Raw genomic sequence first — 16,604 nt, 5'->3', positions numbered from 1 at the left:
CTTTAGGCAAAATCAGCTTTTTACCTCACATAGCACGACAGTTGCTGGGTTACTGCTGCCTTGATTGGTCAATCCATTTGTGTTATTAATTGACTACTATTTTTTGAAACGTTAGGTCAGATTCACCAAAGTCACACAAAAACACCAACAAACTATCAGATTTAGGCAGCGGTAGACCAACAACTCCCATCTTCCACAAGGCAAAATGACTGGTTTTGCCAAAGGAGTCTGGTTAAGTGAAATACAGCAATATTTGACTTATATAACAGCAGTTTTGCATTGGAAAAGGCTGTCTGATGGCAAAAGTGTGAGCAAGCAGTGAAAATATTCTAAATATAGTGTATGCTAGTGCTAAAAAATGTCTTGTCCGTCGCTCTCCCCAGGATCATTAAGAGTCGCTCTCGCCAGCGTAACTTCCAGCTGCTGATCATCACCCACGACGAGGACTTTGTGGAGCTGCTGGGGCGGTCCAGCTACATCGAGCACTTCTACCGCATCCGTAAGAACCAGGACCAGAACTCTGAGATCACAAAGTGCAGCATCACCTCTCTCTCATCCTACCTGCACTGAGCAGACAAATGACTATTTAAACTCCTTCGGAAATGCACAATAATCTTTGGTCCTCTTCATTCCAGTCTGGTAAAGTCAGTGTTCAGTTGATTTCGTTGGAAAAAAACAAGGTTTTATACAATATTTCTGAGCTTTTTGAAGCGGGACAACAATGCACTTTTAAGTCACTCTTTCTGTTGACTAGATGAAAAGTTAACTGATCTGCTCAATACTTGTCTGTCCTGTTTTTGTCTCTTTTTCTTCAACCACCTGTAAAGAAATTTTCAGAAACTCTTTGGAGGCATACTGTGTCGATAATGTTCCCTTTTAAAGTAATTCTTCAGTAAAAAAGCACCAGGTAAAGAAAGTACAAGGTGAAAGTGACATTACAAAACAAATCTCTTAAAGACAAACCAACGCTAAAAGTTATGGTTCAAATCACAGCTGTCCATTCTATGGAGAACGTCTTCGTTCTTTTGAGACTTGCACTGGTGTTTGGTCTTTTCAAAGTGTTCATCAGTCATATGATGACAACAGAAGGTTCTGTTCTGCTTGCAGTTTGCAGTTGTATTTCCATTTTCTCCACTTTGTGAGCTCATAATGTTGTGTCATTAAATTTCTTGTGAAGGATATGAGGGATTATCTCTTCTCACTGGAGTTCCTTTTTTTTTTTTTTTTTTTTACTTGTGTGACAACCAACCCTAACCGATCCCAAGATCTTCTTCAGAGAAACATCACTCACTTTTGATGAAGTTTGTCATCAACCACAGCTAAATCAAACAAATCTTATCTCTCGTACGCACTGCGCTCTCACTGCAATTTTTTTTTCTTTTTTTTTTTCTTTTTTGGTAATGAGGGGAAAAACGTAATGCAGAGGCGTGGGCAAAGCAAGAGTATAAATCTTGTGTTCTCAGGGAACAACTTCAGAACAAGCCGACGATCTGACTGATCAATTCAAGGGCTTATTGAAAAAGCGTCTTCCAGAGGTCAAGAGCCAAACAAGCTTGTATCATGAAGATGATGCTTCTTCTGGTATCTGCTGTGGTACTGTTGGTCAGTCCAGCTGTGGTCAGTCCAGCTGCTGTGCCTCATAACCCTGTCACAAACCTAGAGAGTATAATTGAGCTGGCTGAGAAATACAACAAAACTGTCACTGAGGTAAGAACTCATCTGATAAGCATATCTATTTTCTTGCTTGTTATCTTGTTATCTTTGCAACAGTTAATTGGTGCATTATCTTGTCAAAACCTTTGATGCCTGAAGTAATAAATTATCTAATTTTTCTATCGTGCTGCAGGAATTCTTTGTGGAAGATGTGACACACCTGGCTGAGGGCGGACACGGATGTCAGGTGAGATGAGTATTATGCCTTTAAAACATCGTTGCTTGTAGTTACAGTGCTAATGTTTAGCAAAGTGAACGCACTAACATTGTGGTTGGACAGTGAGATCAGCATTTTGTGACTTACATTTGTGTTAGTCTTTTATCTCAACCGTTCTTGAGAATTGGGACAAATCATGTCCTGCGCCAAAAAAAAAAAAATTAAAACCTACACTCTAATTTTTTGGGTGAAAAAAACCCCAAAAAACAAAAAATTAACAATACCTGCCGATTACATAGGTACCTTTGTTTTTAAATATATATATATATATATTTAATATATCGGCCCATTAAACTTGTCCCAGATTTCCATCATCTCCTTCAGATTTTTACAAAAAGCATGACTCAATCAGGCATAAAAAGGGTTAGCTAGATCCTCATCTCCCTCATTTCACTTCCTGGTGTAAAAAATTCCTGAAATGATATTGCTATCAGATGTGTCTCAACCAGAACATGTTAACTCTGTAGCCCTTTGAATTGTATCAAAATGTGTATTTTGATCAGTATTAATAGAATTCTTAGCAAAATAAGATGGCAAACATTTCATCAGCTTCAGCTCTTCCTTTGATAAAAAAGTTAATCACTAAGTGGTTGGCCTGTTACAGGAGTTAATAGCAAACAAGCAGTGACCTGTTTTCTGATAGGGACCAAACACAGTAACTTCAGAAGACAAATCGCAATAAAAGTAGCAATGTCCATTGTGCGCATTTTTACATACGTGTGCGTCTGTCTTATTTTTAAAGGCTAACGTGTTCTCTCTTGTATCCCACACAGGATAAGTTCTTCTGCAAAGTGCACCATATCCTGCATCAACATGAAAAATTTGGGAAAAACAACCAGGAGAATGAACTTGTGAGGAACTTGAGGATGTATATCAAGGCCAAAAATGTAAGAGTTCCATTTAACATCGCATTTACTAAGTGAGAATGTCAAATCTGTTAGAAAAGTTTTGAGTCTCACACACCAGCCTTGAGTACCACGCACACACACAAAACAAATGCAGGGAAATATAGAGGAACGTTAATGAAAGGTTGTGTGGTGAACCAATGTGTTTTCTTGTCTTTCAGAAAAACTGCACAGAAATTCTACACAACGTGACACATCCTGGCGTCCAAAGCCCAATACCCGTCCTCATGGACCACCTCATCCAGTGTAGCAAGAACGTGAACCTCAGCGGTACCCGCTGAATGCTCCCCAGACCTGCGACCCAACTGTCGGTGGATCACGTGTGTCTTTGAGCGTTTTTTTTTTTTTTTTTTCTAAAGGAATTTAATTGTTACATTTCAAAAACATTGTAATTGGTTGGTTTGTAGTTTAACAGGTAAAATAAGTCGCTAAAATGTTCGTTCTTTCTTTGTCATGTTGTTGATCGTTTTTATTCAGGAGTGATTACAAAGATTGTATTGTATTGAGTTATCTTAAAGCAAATTCTTGTCTGCAGTCCCTAGGCACAACACACAGCCAGCACAGTTCAATACCACAAACAATATAATTTTTTTATTTTTATTTTTTAGCTGTTGTTAAGCATCACAGTGGTCACTGAAGTGACTTCAGAAAGGATCCATGGGCTCAGGTCTGGGCTCAAGCAGCTCTCCAACTAGAAAAGAAAACATGGAAGGTGCTGCCACCCAGATCTGAGCACTATCAAATGCATCTACATATTTATTTTTTTCATTGTATTTAAGTTAATAAATTATGGCTCTCTTATATACTTGAATCATATATTTATTGTAATCCTATCATACAGCATTGTTTGTGTTTACAGAAAAATAAATCTTTTTACCTTTGAATGGTGTGTCTATGGAAGTTCTTTGTGCAGGATGGGATGTTCATTAAAGTTCTCATTCATTGTTATCTAGTGCAACAAAGGATTACAATGTGTTGAAGCATTTAATCTGCAGGGGGCCATATTCCCAAAGCTTCTTAGTAGAAATAATTGTGATGTTTTCTAAGGATTTCCCTTTAAAGTTAAGAGTAGATCCTGGTAGAGATACAAGTTACTTACGCAGCATTGTAGCCCTTAAAAGTGCTCCTAAAGGTGAAAAACTGTTGGGAGTAGGGAGCAGGAGTTTTAACAGTCTTCAGAGTTTCAGACAGTGTGGTAGAGTAGAGAAGGAAATATTCTGAATGACAGCGAGTTACTGAAACACTACACATTAGATCGTGCAGAGATGTTTGTGATTTATCTCATGTGTCTCGTGTTTTACAAAAGAAATAAAACTAGATACGGCAGATAAATGTCCACCGTAATGCAGTAAGACTGTTCACACTTTGCGGCTTCACAAAAGGGCATTCAGGGACACAGATTCCCCCATTAATATCAAATGCTAAAATTACTAAAGTAGTAAAATCATCGTGCTTAATGAATGTGAACAAACACATTCAACAACTATCAGCATTTGAACAGGCTGCTGCGCAAGTAGGCCTGTGTTTTCAAACTGTCTGTGAGCTACTTTTAAAGATCTTTTAAAACCAAAAAAAAAATGTTTGTTCTGAGTTTGTCAGCCAAATTTGTATAATTAAAAGAATATATATAAAGTAAGTATGTAAAATTTTGTCTCAAGTCATGAAAAAATGAGCTGCTTCTCCGTTCTGAAACGCTGGGGGCGTGTCCGCTCCACTGTCACAGTGTCAAATACCAATACGACCTGAAACACGGAGGCTCGGTCTAGCAGCTTCATTGGACACGTCCAGCCTTGTTTGAGCCACCAGAGCCAGAGGACGGTGACAGGGTGGTATTTTTTTCTTCTGTTTCAAGTTGTTGCAACTGAAGTGAGCTGAAGTAAGCAGGTAGACTGATTTGGACAGAGAGAGTCGCTGAGGTATGTTTGTAACTGACCGTGTCGTGTCGTTGGTGTGTCGCTTCGTGTGGCTTACATAGTATAGGGGGACCATGGCTCCGGCATGTCACTGAGTCATGTTTCAGAACTACATAATTCTCAGTGTTTTAAAATGTTTTCAGCAACTATGTTCTAATATGTAATGTGTTTAGAAAAAAGTTTATTCAAAAGGGTTTTCTTAAATAGTATTCATAATTACATTATATCTTAATGAAATCTTTTGATTTGTCTGTCCTTTCTATGCCCATTATGGCTAAGAGTGCATGTTTTTTTCCTTTTTTGGATCACCCAATCACATTTTCTTAAAGAATGACTCATACCTAGCAACGGGGTCAACAACACCTCCTCAGTAAGATAATGTTTTTCTCTTTCTTGCTCAGAGTTGAGGTTTCCAAAATCAATAAGCTAGGACTCAGTAAAGAGCTCTCTGAGAGTGTTTCCAGATTATCAGTGCAGCTGAACTATAGCTTAATCTGTATCAGTAGTCACAAATTCTTATGTTGTAGTCAGTACGTTTAATTATCTAAGTTTTTGTAGGGTTTATGTCGCTGTAATATCTAATAAACAGATATTTGCATCAGATGATAGCTGATGAGTTCCTAAATAGTGTTCCTTGATATTCCCTTGAGTCCTGGATTGGAATATTGGATCTCAAAAATAATTTGTTGATTCAACTTTTGATCATGATCCACTTGTGCCTGTGCAGCAGCACATAATGTCAACCATAGTCCAAAGACTCTCTGCCTCCTCGTGGGTGACAACCATGGCTGGAGACAATGTTTTTGGGTTGTCCATATGTACCGTGAGGGAATTCATCAAACATGGTGCAAACATCCACTTGGACTTGAGGATGAAGTGATTAGATTTTGGTGGCCAAAGGTCCAATCCGTTTTTTTTTCCCATTCTTGTGAACGCAACACCACAGGAACACATGTGTAAAATTTCTGTAAACATAGCACAAACGTCCAGATAATAAAATAAAAGACAGTCACAAGATGAGATGTGATATAATGCGCCATCATGTGTCCACAACACTTCATAAGTTTCATTGCAGAGTTGTGGCATCACACAAGGCAGCAGTTTGGCTTTTTTAATTTCACAATAAAATCAGCACATTCTTACACAGCTGTGTGTGTATTATTGTGCAGATAACAACAATGCAAGTAAATAAATAGTCTAGGTAAACAAACAGCACTGATCTGTCACTGATATAAATTAGAAGATTTAAAAGGAATATTAAATTATGATTAAAGTCAACATCAGAAAGAATAATACTAATAATCCACTATTTTAAACAATTTACAGATCTAAATGAATGCTATCAGGTGTTGAAATTGTTCTTACATAAGTGTTTTTGAGGACATTCGTGCCAATCAAGTCTAACAGCTGATACGGCTGTTATCAGCTGTTATCAGCTCTTCATCAGTAACTGTTGTCACTTCAGACCGATGCTAAAAGGAAACGAGGATTTTTCATTTCACAACTTCGTCTCCTCCGTCCTCGCATCTCTCTTTCATGTCCTCGCTGGGTGGAGCTAAGACGTGAGGAGAAGAAGCGAGTAGAGGAGACAAGGAGATCCTCCATTTTGCCAGAAAATAACACTTGATACATTTTCTTAAATTCTTTTTAGGTCTATACTACATATATTAGGTAAATGTGGATGGACATGGTGGTAATTCTAGTTTGTCTTTGAAGTTTAATATGCATGATATTGGAGGTTGCAAAGCGTGAAGTCTCTCACATATGCAACTATGTAAGTAAGCTAGAGGTCAGATGGATTGATAATGAGTGTTCGGCTCTCTCTGTCTTTTTGCTTGTCTATCAACATATCAAGAGCCTCTGAAATAGCACTCGTAGTTATACTGCTGTCACTCTTCTGCTTTCAAACCACATAAAGATTTTCAGCAACACAAAAGATAAAAATGCTTCTTAGTACCCAGGAAGGCAACACCGGGTTAGCTTCACTGATACATTTCCTATCAGTGTATGTCTTTGTTATGTATCAGCACAACACAGATTTAGTCTGTTCAGTAAAAATTGATTTGCAGAATATGTAGAGGTGCTGGTAGTAGTCAGGAAATATGTAAACAACAACAACATACATGTTTAACTCGCATAAAACCTCATGTGGTTCTCCATTCTATAAAATAATTAGATATGGAACAAACTGATTGACAGTGAGTGTTTCAGATTAAAAGCACAGGTTCTGGGGATCCTGAAAAAATAAAATAAGCCTGCCAGGTAGGCACACGAAGGCAACTGGGTATGCAAAGCAAAGGACAGAGAGGGGGAGAAAAGAAGGGTCAAGTGACCCGTCAGAGGGATAGTGCATCTATTTTCGTGGCGTAAAAGGAAGTCGGCATGAAGTTGAGGTTACGCAGTTAAATGCTGTCACTTTTTCATGAGCTGAAGTAAAAGATCTAAGATTAAAATCCATGCCAGGGAGCAGGTCTATGTTGCCAAGATAATAAGTGGCATATAAAGATGCTGATTAAACTGCATGATTATTTGTAAATGATCATCTTTCTACATTTTTCTTTTCTTCATTTAAAAATCCATGTTTCACTAAATACTGCATGTTTAAGTTATTTCTTTTTGTTTCATTTTATTTTGGACTGTTGTTTATAATGAAGCAAGACTTGGTTTTACCCTTCGTGCAAAAAATGCTCAGTTCCTAAAAAGTATTATAAAATAAAAAAATATTATACATGAATATTTTTTTTTCACTTTCACTGCTTTAAATCTTTTGACCAACTTCAGTCCTGAGCATAACTATTGAATTTACATGTATTTCTTAAATAATTTTAACCCTTTAATGCCATTTTGTGACTATAAAACCACAATTATTTAAAAAGAAAAACACAAAATATGAAATATTTTCCATATACTAATTGCAAACTGGATTTATTTTGGGGGTGGAGGGAGTATTACATCTTTGGATATGTCAATAATTGACTACAACATTGATTTGAATGCATAATTATTTTTTTGAGCAGTGTGAGTTTATTACAAAATATGCCACCTTTTATCCCTTATGCATTTTTTTTCACTTTCAATATATTAAATTTTTTCACCAACTTCAATACTGATCATAACTATTAAATTTACACATATTTCTAAAATAATTTTAACACTTTAATGCCATTTTGGGAGTATATTGCCAAATTTATTTATTGACAAAAACGCAAAATATGAAACAATTTGTGTGTGTGTGTGTGTGTGTGTGTGTGTGTGTGTGTGTGTGTGTCAGTGTGTCAGTGAGAGAGTTCACTTATTGGTGCAGGAGCTGCAGATCACTGTCTTGTGTACTTTGCATGCATACTTGCTGCACTTTGCACACTGGGTCCAGACTTTTCTCTGTCTCATGCAAAATGTGCACTGCCCACAGCTCTTCAAAGGCGCAGCCTCTGCTGCTGGCTCTTCCCTTTCCTCTCATTCTTTGCCTTGGGCCTGTTCCACCAGTATGGCTGCTGCTGGTGTACCGGGCATGCTGCGTCTTTGGGCCATCAGTGGGGCAACTAGGAATTTCCCCAACTCCTCAAGAAAGAAGCGCCTTTTAATGTGTGGGCCCTGAGGTCAGGGGGGTGGCACATACCGCAGTGTCTCTTTAGCGGTTGGGGCCCAGATCACCTTCCCATTTTTGGATCTCCAAGCAGTCCTCACTTCAGCTGAAGCTGGAAGACTCATCTGGATGAATTTCAGGTGAAGCCTCCCCCTGATGTGTCCTCAGTACCTTTGTCTGTGGCGGAGATCTCCTCCTCGTCCACAGACGACAACAGGACAGCAGCCAGAGCCTCCTCTAACACAAAGTGTCTCTTCACTGTCACTGAAGAAATAACCAGCCAAGGAAGCTATGTGCAGTTATAGATTTGCAGACACAGCACCTTAATAAACACGCTGCACTATAAACCAAACCAAAAAAAGAAAGATGTTTTATACCAAAATACAGGAAATAATGCTGTAATAAAAAAATCCCAGTTTCTTTGTAAACTCATGTTGTATCGTTAAATTACTTGTGAAACACCCCGACTATAATATCTGTCAATCTCTGCTGTCAGTAAGTGATTGCTTATGAGGAGACTTTTGTGGTAGCTGCCCCATATACTGACTTCAGAGAAACATTCATCAGTTTTGGTGAAGCTGCTCACCAACCACACCATAATCAGTCATATCTTATCTTACACAGCATTGTTTTTGTAATGAGTGGAAAATGCGGCATAGGCGTGGGCCAAGTCAGTATAAATGTTCTCAGCCAAGACCTCAGAACAAGCATTCAAGAGCTTCTTGAACGAGCGTCTTCAAGAGGTCAACAACGAACGAGCGGGTGCAATGGAGATGAGGATGCTTCTTCTGTTTTCTGCTGTGACTCTGCTGCTCAGTCCAGCTGTGGTCAGTGCTCGTCACCCTCACAAGCGTATTATTCAGGAATCGCTAAACTTGATGTATGAGCTGGCCGAAACCTGCAGTCAATCTCAAACTGAGGTAAGAACTCAGCTGACAGACACAACTGTTTTTCTGCTTTGTAATGTCTTTTATTTATTGATGCATTATTTTTTTTTTAAAAAAACATTTAATGTAAAAGAAACTCTCTGAAGTACTAATTTATTTCATTATTCTAATATGTGCTGCAGGATTTCTTTGTGGAGGATGTAACACATCTGACCGAGAGCTGGAACAAATGTGGGGTAAGGAGAGTGTTTTCTTGGTTGTAGTTCATGTGCTGGGCTGTTTGTTAAAAGAAGTTTAACTGTTATGTTAGTTATGAAGTAGCACTGGTATTTTGTACTTGGATGAGTTGTAGCCCAGATTTTAGAACCGCAGAACCCCACTCAGATGGAAAATTACCGACTAGCCTCGAACCCAAATCTGTATGCTGTATTTTTTAAGTATTTTTTTAAGAATACACAGAAAAAGAAACAATGTCTGTTTAAAATGTCATTTCAAGGTGTTTACACTGCCAGTAATTTTGACAGAGAATACTACAACATTTCTTATTATAACTTATGTTGTATTTGGCCTAAAAACAATAATAGTTGGATATTTAGTCTAAAATACAGATATATAACCCTGGACAGTCAGTGTCCTGTGTGTTTGTGTTAGTCTACACATTTTCTGATCCGCAACGGAGCATGTAACACAGTAACCAGAGGGTAATAATATCTTTTGCAAAGGAGCCCACTAAAGCTGCCTGTTTTTCTGTCTGATTTATGAGAAATGATTTATTGTTTTATAACTTGAATTAAGATAATATATAAAATCCATAAAATCTTTTTGGACTGCTGTAGTCATGATGATGTATTCTCCCCAATACATTTTTGTGCGTACCTGTAGTAAAACCATATATCTACAGGTCTAGTTTGGAGATTTTAGTAGCATGTGTTTTTGCTGTGGTGTCTTTGCTTGTTTTATTTTTAAAAACTAATACACTCTTGCTTATGTTTATGCTACAGGATAAGTTCTTCTGCAAAGTGCACGATATCCTGCTTAACAGCGAAGACTTCTGTGGACAGACGGGCAAGAAGTTTGAGAGAACCCTGAGGAAGTACAACGAGGACAGAAATGTAAGAACTGGTTTCTTCTGACAAATGTGGCAAAAAATTGCAATACTAAAAAGAGTACCAAGTAGTTAAAGAGTACCAGACTCTTTCTTTAGACAGGTGAAAACAAATTAAATGATGTGGAATGAAAGTGGAAGAACATTTTTTGAATGTCTGCCCTGATTTTCATCTTTCTTTTTCTACAGTGTACAAAGGCACTACAGGGGATGACCAGTACGGGTGTTAGTGCTCAAGTATCCACACTTTTAGAAAATGTCAAGCTCTGTGTCCAGCATGGAAACCTCATTGGTGCCAAAAAATAGTAGCAACTGAGCAAAACCAAGACCCGAGAAGAAAACTGGATATTTGCATTGTAACACTGAAGTTGTGGTCTCGTTTCAATGCTATCGAATACATTTGCTTGTTCTTTACTGTTTTTTAACTGAATTTAATATAACTTATTAATCTATGATGTTTAATATATTTGACTGACATATTTATCAATCTTATCAGTATTAAAATTGTTGCATGTTTGCAGAAAAATAAATCTATAAAAAAATTAATGGAAACGCTTTGTGCTGAGTCATTTGAATATTACCAAAATGCATCTGACTAAACATTTGTTTTTGTGATTAGTACGGTTTTTGAACCATTGACTAAAATAAAGATGGACAACTCATATCCACTTCCTCCCAAGATACAAAACTAAAGCCAATATATTCTACGAGCGCTGAGTCGGTCTGCTACTTTCTCCCAGGGTTGGGAGGGTTACTTTAAAAATGTATTCCAAGTACTGATTACCTGTTAAAAACTGTAGTCTCATTTAGCCTAATGTAATATTTTATGATTGTTAGATTTATTAATTATTTGTCCAGATATTCCTTCCTTTTCCTTCCTGCTACTACAAATTATTACAAATACATGTTTAGATTAATAGCTGTAGTTATTCATATTTAAATGTTCTTTGCTGAGTTGCTTTTCATACTTGACACTCAAACTTAAAGTAACTGATGGTCTGAAGCTTCTCTTTTTACATCACCACCTACAATCCCAAAATATTTTTTAAATAGTAGTTGGAGTTGTGTTTATTTAATTTAAATGTTCACCTTTTTGATTTAAAGACAAAATAATGTTGAAATTTTCACCCAGAGAAGCATTTCTCACTGGAGTTGTGTGACTCGAGACTTGTGAAGTGTTGTAATGTGTGCACACTGCACATGGTAGTGTCTTGTTCTTTATTTTAAAATGGATTTTAAAATCGTAATCCTGCTAAATAATAATGTAAGAGTATTTTTACTAAATGTAACTGTAATCTGATTACACCTTTTTTTTGGAACTGTAATGTCATACAGTTACTCTTCTTGTATCCTGATTATGTAATCCCATTACATGTTATCCATTACTCCCCAGGCCTGTTGTCATGTGAGCAATAGGACCGTGTGTGCAGAAAATACCAATGCAGAAACGTTTAAAAGTTCAAATGATTGCTCAAATATTAATGATTCTGTAAATCATTCAGCCCCCAAAGAACTCCTGAAGAACCCTGTTTTCGTGGAGTGCACTCAACCAATCGGTGCGCCTCAGAAATACATTTGTGTAGATGCTCTCTGCCTCGCTGTGGTGGGCCGGTTCCCTGACTGACTGAGGAGCTCTCTGAGAGAAACATTTTTCACCACTCTTTTCCCCCTTGCCTTAGACAATGTACCCGTCACTCAGTGACTTGATGCAATGTGAGAGCTATGGGGAGGCTTGCTCTTGGTGGTGGTTGGGTCTCTGTGTGGCGTTCAGCTGTGTGTATGTGCGCTACTGAACCGTAGCTCCCTCATTACTAAATAAAGAGAATCACTCTCGTTTTCAACAGTGCTTTTTATAGAACTGTTGGAATATTCCCAATACTTTGTGTAACCTTCCCTCCTATGCTTTTATTGAAGGACTTCAAAGGACAGATAAAGTCTCTGATCAGTTAGTATGTACTGAAAAGAAAAACCTGCATGCTCAGTGGGTTATACACTGCATATAGACTGGTAAAAAAAAAAAAAAAGTGCTGGAAGAAGACCTACCAGCTCAATTTTCATAAAACCTGGTGGCAGGGTTGTCGCATGGACAAAGGAAGAACCTGTTATGTTTTGGAGAGGATACAAATCACAAACAGATACACAAATAATTTTGTGGTAACACTGGTGTCTATGACAAAATGAATAGAATTCAAGATCCATACGTGAACCTGCCGTGATTGAAGTGAATTGTGTCTAACTTGTGACTAAGCATACAACAAAACATAACACCACCTCAAACATTAAATGCAGGAGACATGTAAGGAATAAATAATGTCTAAATTATACTGTATTTCCATGTCAATATAATCAAAATATGCCCATTTCCAGAAATATAATGGTTGCTCTTGCAAATTTGTCATAGAGAAGAATGTATACTGGAAATTTGATGAATGAAAATGCATCATATTTTATGAAATGATGAATACATTTTGGTTTTAAAAAAGTAGCAGTACATCAGTCCTCTCTGCAGTCCTGCAAATTGATTTTTTGGCAAACCCTGACAAACAATTTTATTAGTAGCGTGATTATTATTTAGAAAATGTCAGATAGATTGATGGCAATGGATTTTTAATAGGTCGACCTAAAAAATTCAATAGTTATGTTTTGTAATGAAGTAATTCAAAGGGATCTGCATTATCAGTAGTATCATGTAGCCTCATTAAAGGATGATATAAGATTTGTTTAGACCTGTTATCATGGCTACCAAGCCAAACCCCATGTGGGAACATTTGAAAGTATGCAGATGAGCTTGAATCACCCCAAGGCGATATAACCTGACCCGATATTCACCCGTATCACACCAGCTTTGTTCCTCTACCTGATCTGATGGGATCCAGCAGGAGTCATGCTGTGAACTGCTCACTGTGAGTGTTGTCACTGACCAGCATCATAAACATAAATCTCTAAAGGTGTGGGAAAGACCAAGCTGATCAGGATCATCTCGTGTACTTCGAGTGGCTTGAAAAATATCATTTTGTTGTGCTCTGCCTCTTGATCTGTACACACACAGACATATGCGCTCAGTTCAGCGCTGGCTGCTTCTTTATTGTGTTCCTGGTCGATTAGCCTCGGGGCTGTCTTCAGGGCCTGGGGCCAGTGGGAGCAGACGAGGGGAGGGGCGGGTGGCTGCATCTGCCAGGGGACCTCCTTCAGGGGCCCCACTGTGGCCTGGCTCAGTTTTCATGTCTGTCTTCAAAAGCTCAGCCCCGTGGAGGGAGAGAGAGGGAGAGGAAGATAGTAGCGCTGCAATTGTTATTTTCCTGTGTGCCCTCAGTCAGCGTACGGGTCTGGGGTGGCGGAGCGTGTCAACACCGAGCTGCCTTTTACTTCCTTGTTTACATGTTTTCACCCTCAACACTATCAGAAATAGAGAAAGCACACAGTACTGTGAGCAGATATGTTTTGACAAATTATGACTCATACATGACTCCATTCCAACAAATTTGAGACGTTGTGTAAATGTATATATATATAAAAAAACAATGCAATGATTTGTGAATGCTTCTATTCAAATGAATACAGCACAAAGACAAGATATTGAATGTTCAAATTGATAAATGTTATTGTTTTTTGTGAAGACGCTCATTCTGAATTTAATGTCTGCAACACATTTCAAAAAAGTTAGGCTATGGGAACAAAACACTGGGAAAGTTGTGGAGTGCATACGGGTTTTGGCGCAACATACACTGTCATACGATGTCTTTTTCAGAGACACCCCTGCTTATTTCAGCTAGACAATCCCACGACACATTCTGCACGTGTTGCAACGGCGTGGCTTCAAAGTAGGAGAGTTTAGGTACCAGACCGACCTGCCTGCAGTCCAGATCTGTCTCCCGTTGAAAATGTGTGGTGCATTATAAAGTGAAAAATAGGACAGTGGAGAGCTCGGACTTTTGACAACCTGAAGTCTAATATCAAACAAGAATAGGAAGGAATTTCACTTTCAAAACTTAAACAATGTGTCCTCAGTTCCCAAACACTTACTGTTGTTAAAAGAAAAGGTGATGTGTCACAGCAGTAAACCTGTCCAAACCTCCTGTCCAAACTTTTTTGGAACATGTTACAAGCATCAAAGTCAGAATGAGTGTATATTTACAACAAAACAATAAAGTTAGTCAGTTTGAACAATAAATATCTTGTCTTTGTACCGTATTCAGTTGAATATAGATTTTTTTTTTAATCCTTACATTCTGTTTCTATTTATGTTTTACGCAACATCCCAACTTTTCTGGAATTGAGGTTGCCCTTTTGTTCACAGCAGGATTACAGGAAACACTTTAAGATGTGGGTGCATGATTTATCATGAATTCATACGTGACTTCATGCATGAAAAAGCATGAATTCATTCATGAAGTACATCATAAACTATCAGTAATATACAAGAATTAACAGTGTCTCAGTGCAAGAAAAAATGCCTCAATTAGTGCAACAACAAAGGTATTTCAGTCATCATGATTTCTGAGGTATTCATGATGTTCATGTCTTATTCATAGGGAAGTCTGCAGTGAAAAGGAAATGGCAAAAAACTGATCAGTCACAGCAACGTACGTTTATTCTGTTGAATTGTTGATGTGTTGTAATTATGATAAACTTAGTATTATATTTTCATTACTTGATTATGTTTGTTGCCCTTAAAAATAGAGTAGTGACCTGTCAGCCTTTAATGTGTAACACAAGGGATGATGTACAGCGAGCAGGTCAATACTGCGAAATCAGCCCCGACAGTGTGGTGCAGGACCTCTACATTATGCTGCATATCACGACTTACTTTAAAAAAAATGAATAATTTGCTATCAAATATTTACTTGAAATGACGTTACTGTTCCTCCAGAGTCTGTGATCAGAACTATGTTCATAGCAGCAGTCTGTTATACAGAAGAAGCAGAAATCAGAATCAAGTATTCAACAAAGCCGTGTAAAAAGGTTTTTTTTTTTAATTATATTGTAGTTGTTGTGGATCAGTGATCTTTAACAGTAGGTGGCAGCAACACACCAAGGGTGCATCTACATTTTTGTAAATGAAACAAAAAGAAGAATCTCTCAGGATGTTTATCTATTTAAAAAAAAAAGGTGATTCCATCACTCTTTTGTACATGATGTAAAAGCCAGGCTGTAATATCTGGTATTCAAACCAGACAGAGTGAAGAGCTAATTAACATGAAGCGTAAATGGACATGACTTTGGATTGGATGAAGTCCCTCCTGTGCAGGAGGGTGTAGCCTCCTCCTACCTCCTCTCCTCTTGGCTGTGGGTCCTCTGGGTGCTCCTGCTGTCACAGGAGTTTAGTGTCAGACCGCTCGGGCCGGCAGGGACACACTCACCTTGACATGATCAAGTTGGAAATGAAAAGAACTAAATCCAGACAGTCAGGATGACAGACATGTCGACCATCAGGGATTTAGTCTGTTTCTTTCTTTCTATCTTTCTTTCTTCTCCTTCCTATTCTACTTCCTTCATTTCTTCCCTGCTTTTTCTTCATCTCTTACTTTCATCCTCTCTTTCTGACTCCCTTCCTCCCTTCCACTCATGCCCCCCTCTAACAATTCTTTCCTTCCTCTCCTCTTCCTTTCTCCCCCGCTTCCCTCGTCTCGCTCCACTCCAGCTACATTTTCTTGGAGAGGATTATTATGTTCAGCAGACTGTATGGTGATTATATGTTCATATACTCTAATCTGAGTTTGTGTGCAGACCTGCACCCGGCCAGCTAAGTGCTTTGTAGAAAAAAAATCACGCCACAGTGAGTTATTTCTGGCTGGGTTAATCTTATTTCTCTGGGCACTTTGATAATGGAGAGGACTTGAATAATGAATGGGGTGTATAATACTGTTCTTCAGGCCTGCTGAATGAATTAAACAAGTGCCTATAAGTGAGTTTCTGTGAGTGTCTCTAATATAGAGCCCCTCCTTTTGTCCTTTCAACTCCACGCTTTTATTTCGTATTTTTGGATTTCAAACAAAAAACTTCCACAGTAAAGAAAATACCAGAATGAAATAATAGACTGCTAAACTGCAACATAGACCACACAAGTTAACCTAATCTAATATCTATAAGAAGGATCCAACCCTTCTCTCTCCCTGAGCTCACATCTCTTCATGTGTGTGTGAACATCTCAATAGTCTCTGCATAATGCATGGTGTGTTAGTTAGTCAGACAGCTTGACCTCACACAGACTATGAGACTTTAAATGTTTCTCAGAAGTTCGCTGGTCTCTCTGTGGAGCCGATGCTTTGTGAAATATCAGA

The 16,604-nt window shown here is 38.1% G+C and overlaps 3 protein-coding genes across 3 annotated transcripts in view; all 3 read left to right on the top strand.

Annotated features, from left to right (window-relative positions):
- rad50 (RAD50 homolog, double strand break repair protein) overlaps positions 1–1,179 on the top strand; it is a 31,860-nt gene extending 30,681 nt beyond the window's left edge. The window contains exon 27 of the mRNA XM_084729879.1: positions 384–1,179. Within this exon, the coding sequence (XP_084586005.1) occupies positions 384–570 (187 nt within the window). The 3' untranslated portion in view covers positions 571–1,179. The remainder of the gene's footprint in view (positions 1–383) is intronic.
- A 51-nt stretch (positions 1,180–1,230) lies between these two features.
- On the top strand, positions 1,231–3,719 carry LOC146319281 (uncharacterized). Its single transcript, XM_084729878.1, has 4 exons — positions 1,231–1,707; positions 1,847–1,900; positions 2,704–2,817; positions 2,997–3,719. Exons 1-4 carry the CDS (start codon positions 1,561–1,563, stop codon positions 3,114–3,116), a joined length of 435 nt encoding a protein of 144 aa, XP_084586004.1. The 5' UTR covers positions 1,231–1,560; the 3' UTR covers positions 3,117–3,719.
- Positions 3,720–8,875: 5,156 nt separating this feature from the next.
- On the top strand, positions 8,876–10,838 carry LOC146319280 (uncharacterized). Its single transcript, XM_084729877.1, has 4 exons — positions 8,876–9,251; positions 9,401–9,454; positions 10,220–10,330; positions 10,513–10,838. The coding sequence occupies exons 1-4, from the start codon at positions 9,012–9,014 to the stop codon at positions 10,627–10,629; spliced, it is 522 nt and encodes a 173-aa protein (XP_084586003.1). The 5' UTR covers positions 8,876–9,011; the 3' UTR covers positions 10,630–10,838.
- Positions 10,839–16,604: the final 5,766 nt, after the last annotated feature.

The sequence above is a fragment of the Lutjanus erythropterus genome, chromosome 11 (genome assembly GCF_056507025.1).
Source record: "Lutjanus erythropterus isolate fLutEry1 chromosome 11, fLutEry1.hap2, whole genome shotgun sequence".
Classification (NCBI taxonomy): domain Eukaryota; kingdom Metazoa; phylum Chordata; class Actinopteri; order Lutjaniformes; family Lutjanidae; genus Lutjanus; species Lutjanus erythropterus.
The sequence above is the reverse complement of the archived record's forward strand: the minus strand, read 5'-3'. Positions and strand labels throughout refer to the sequence as shown.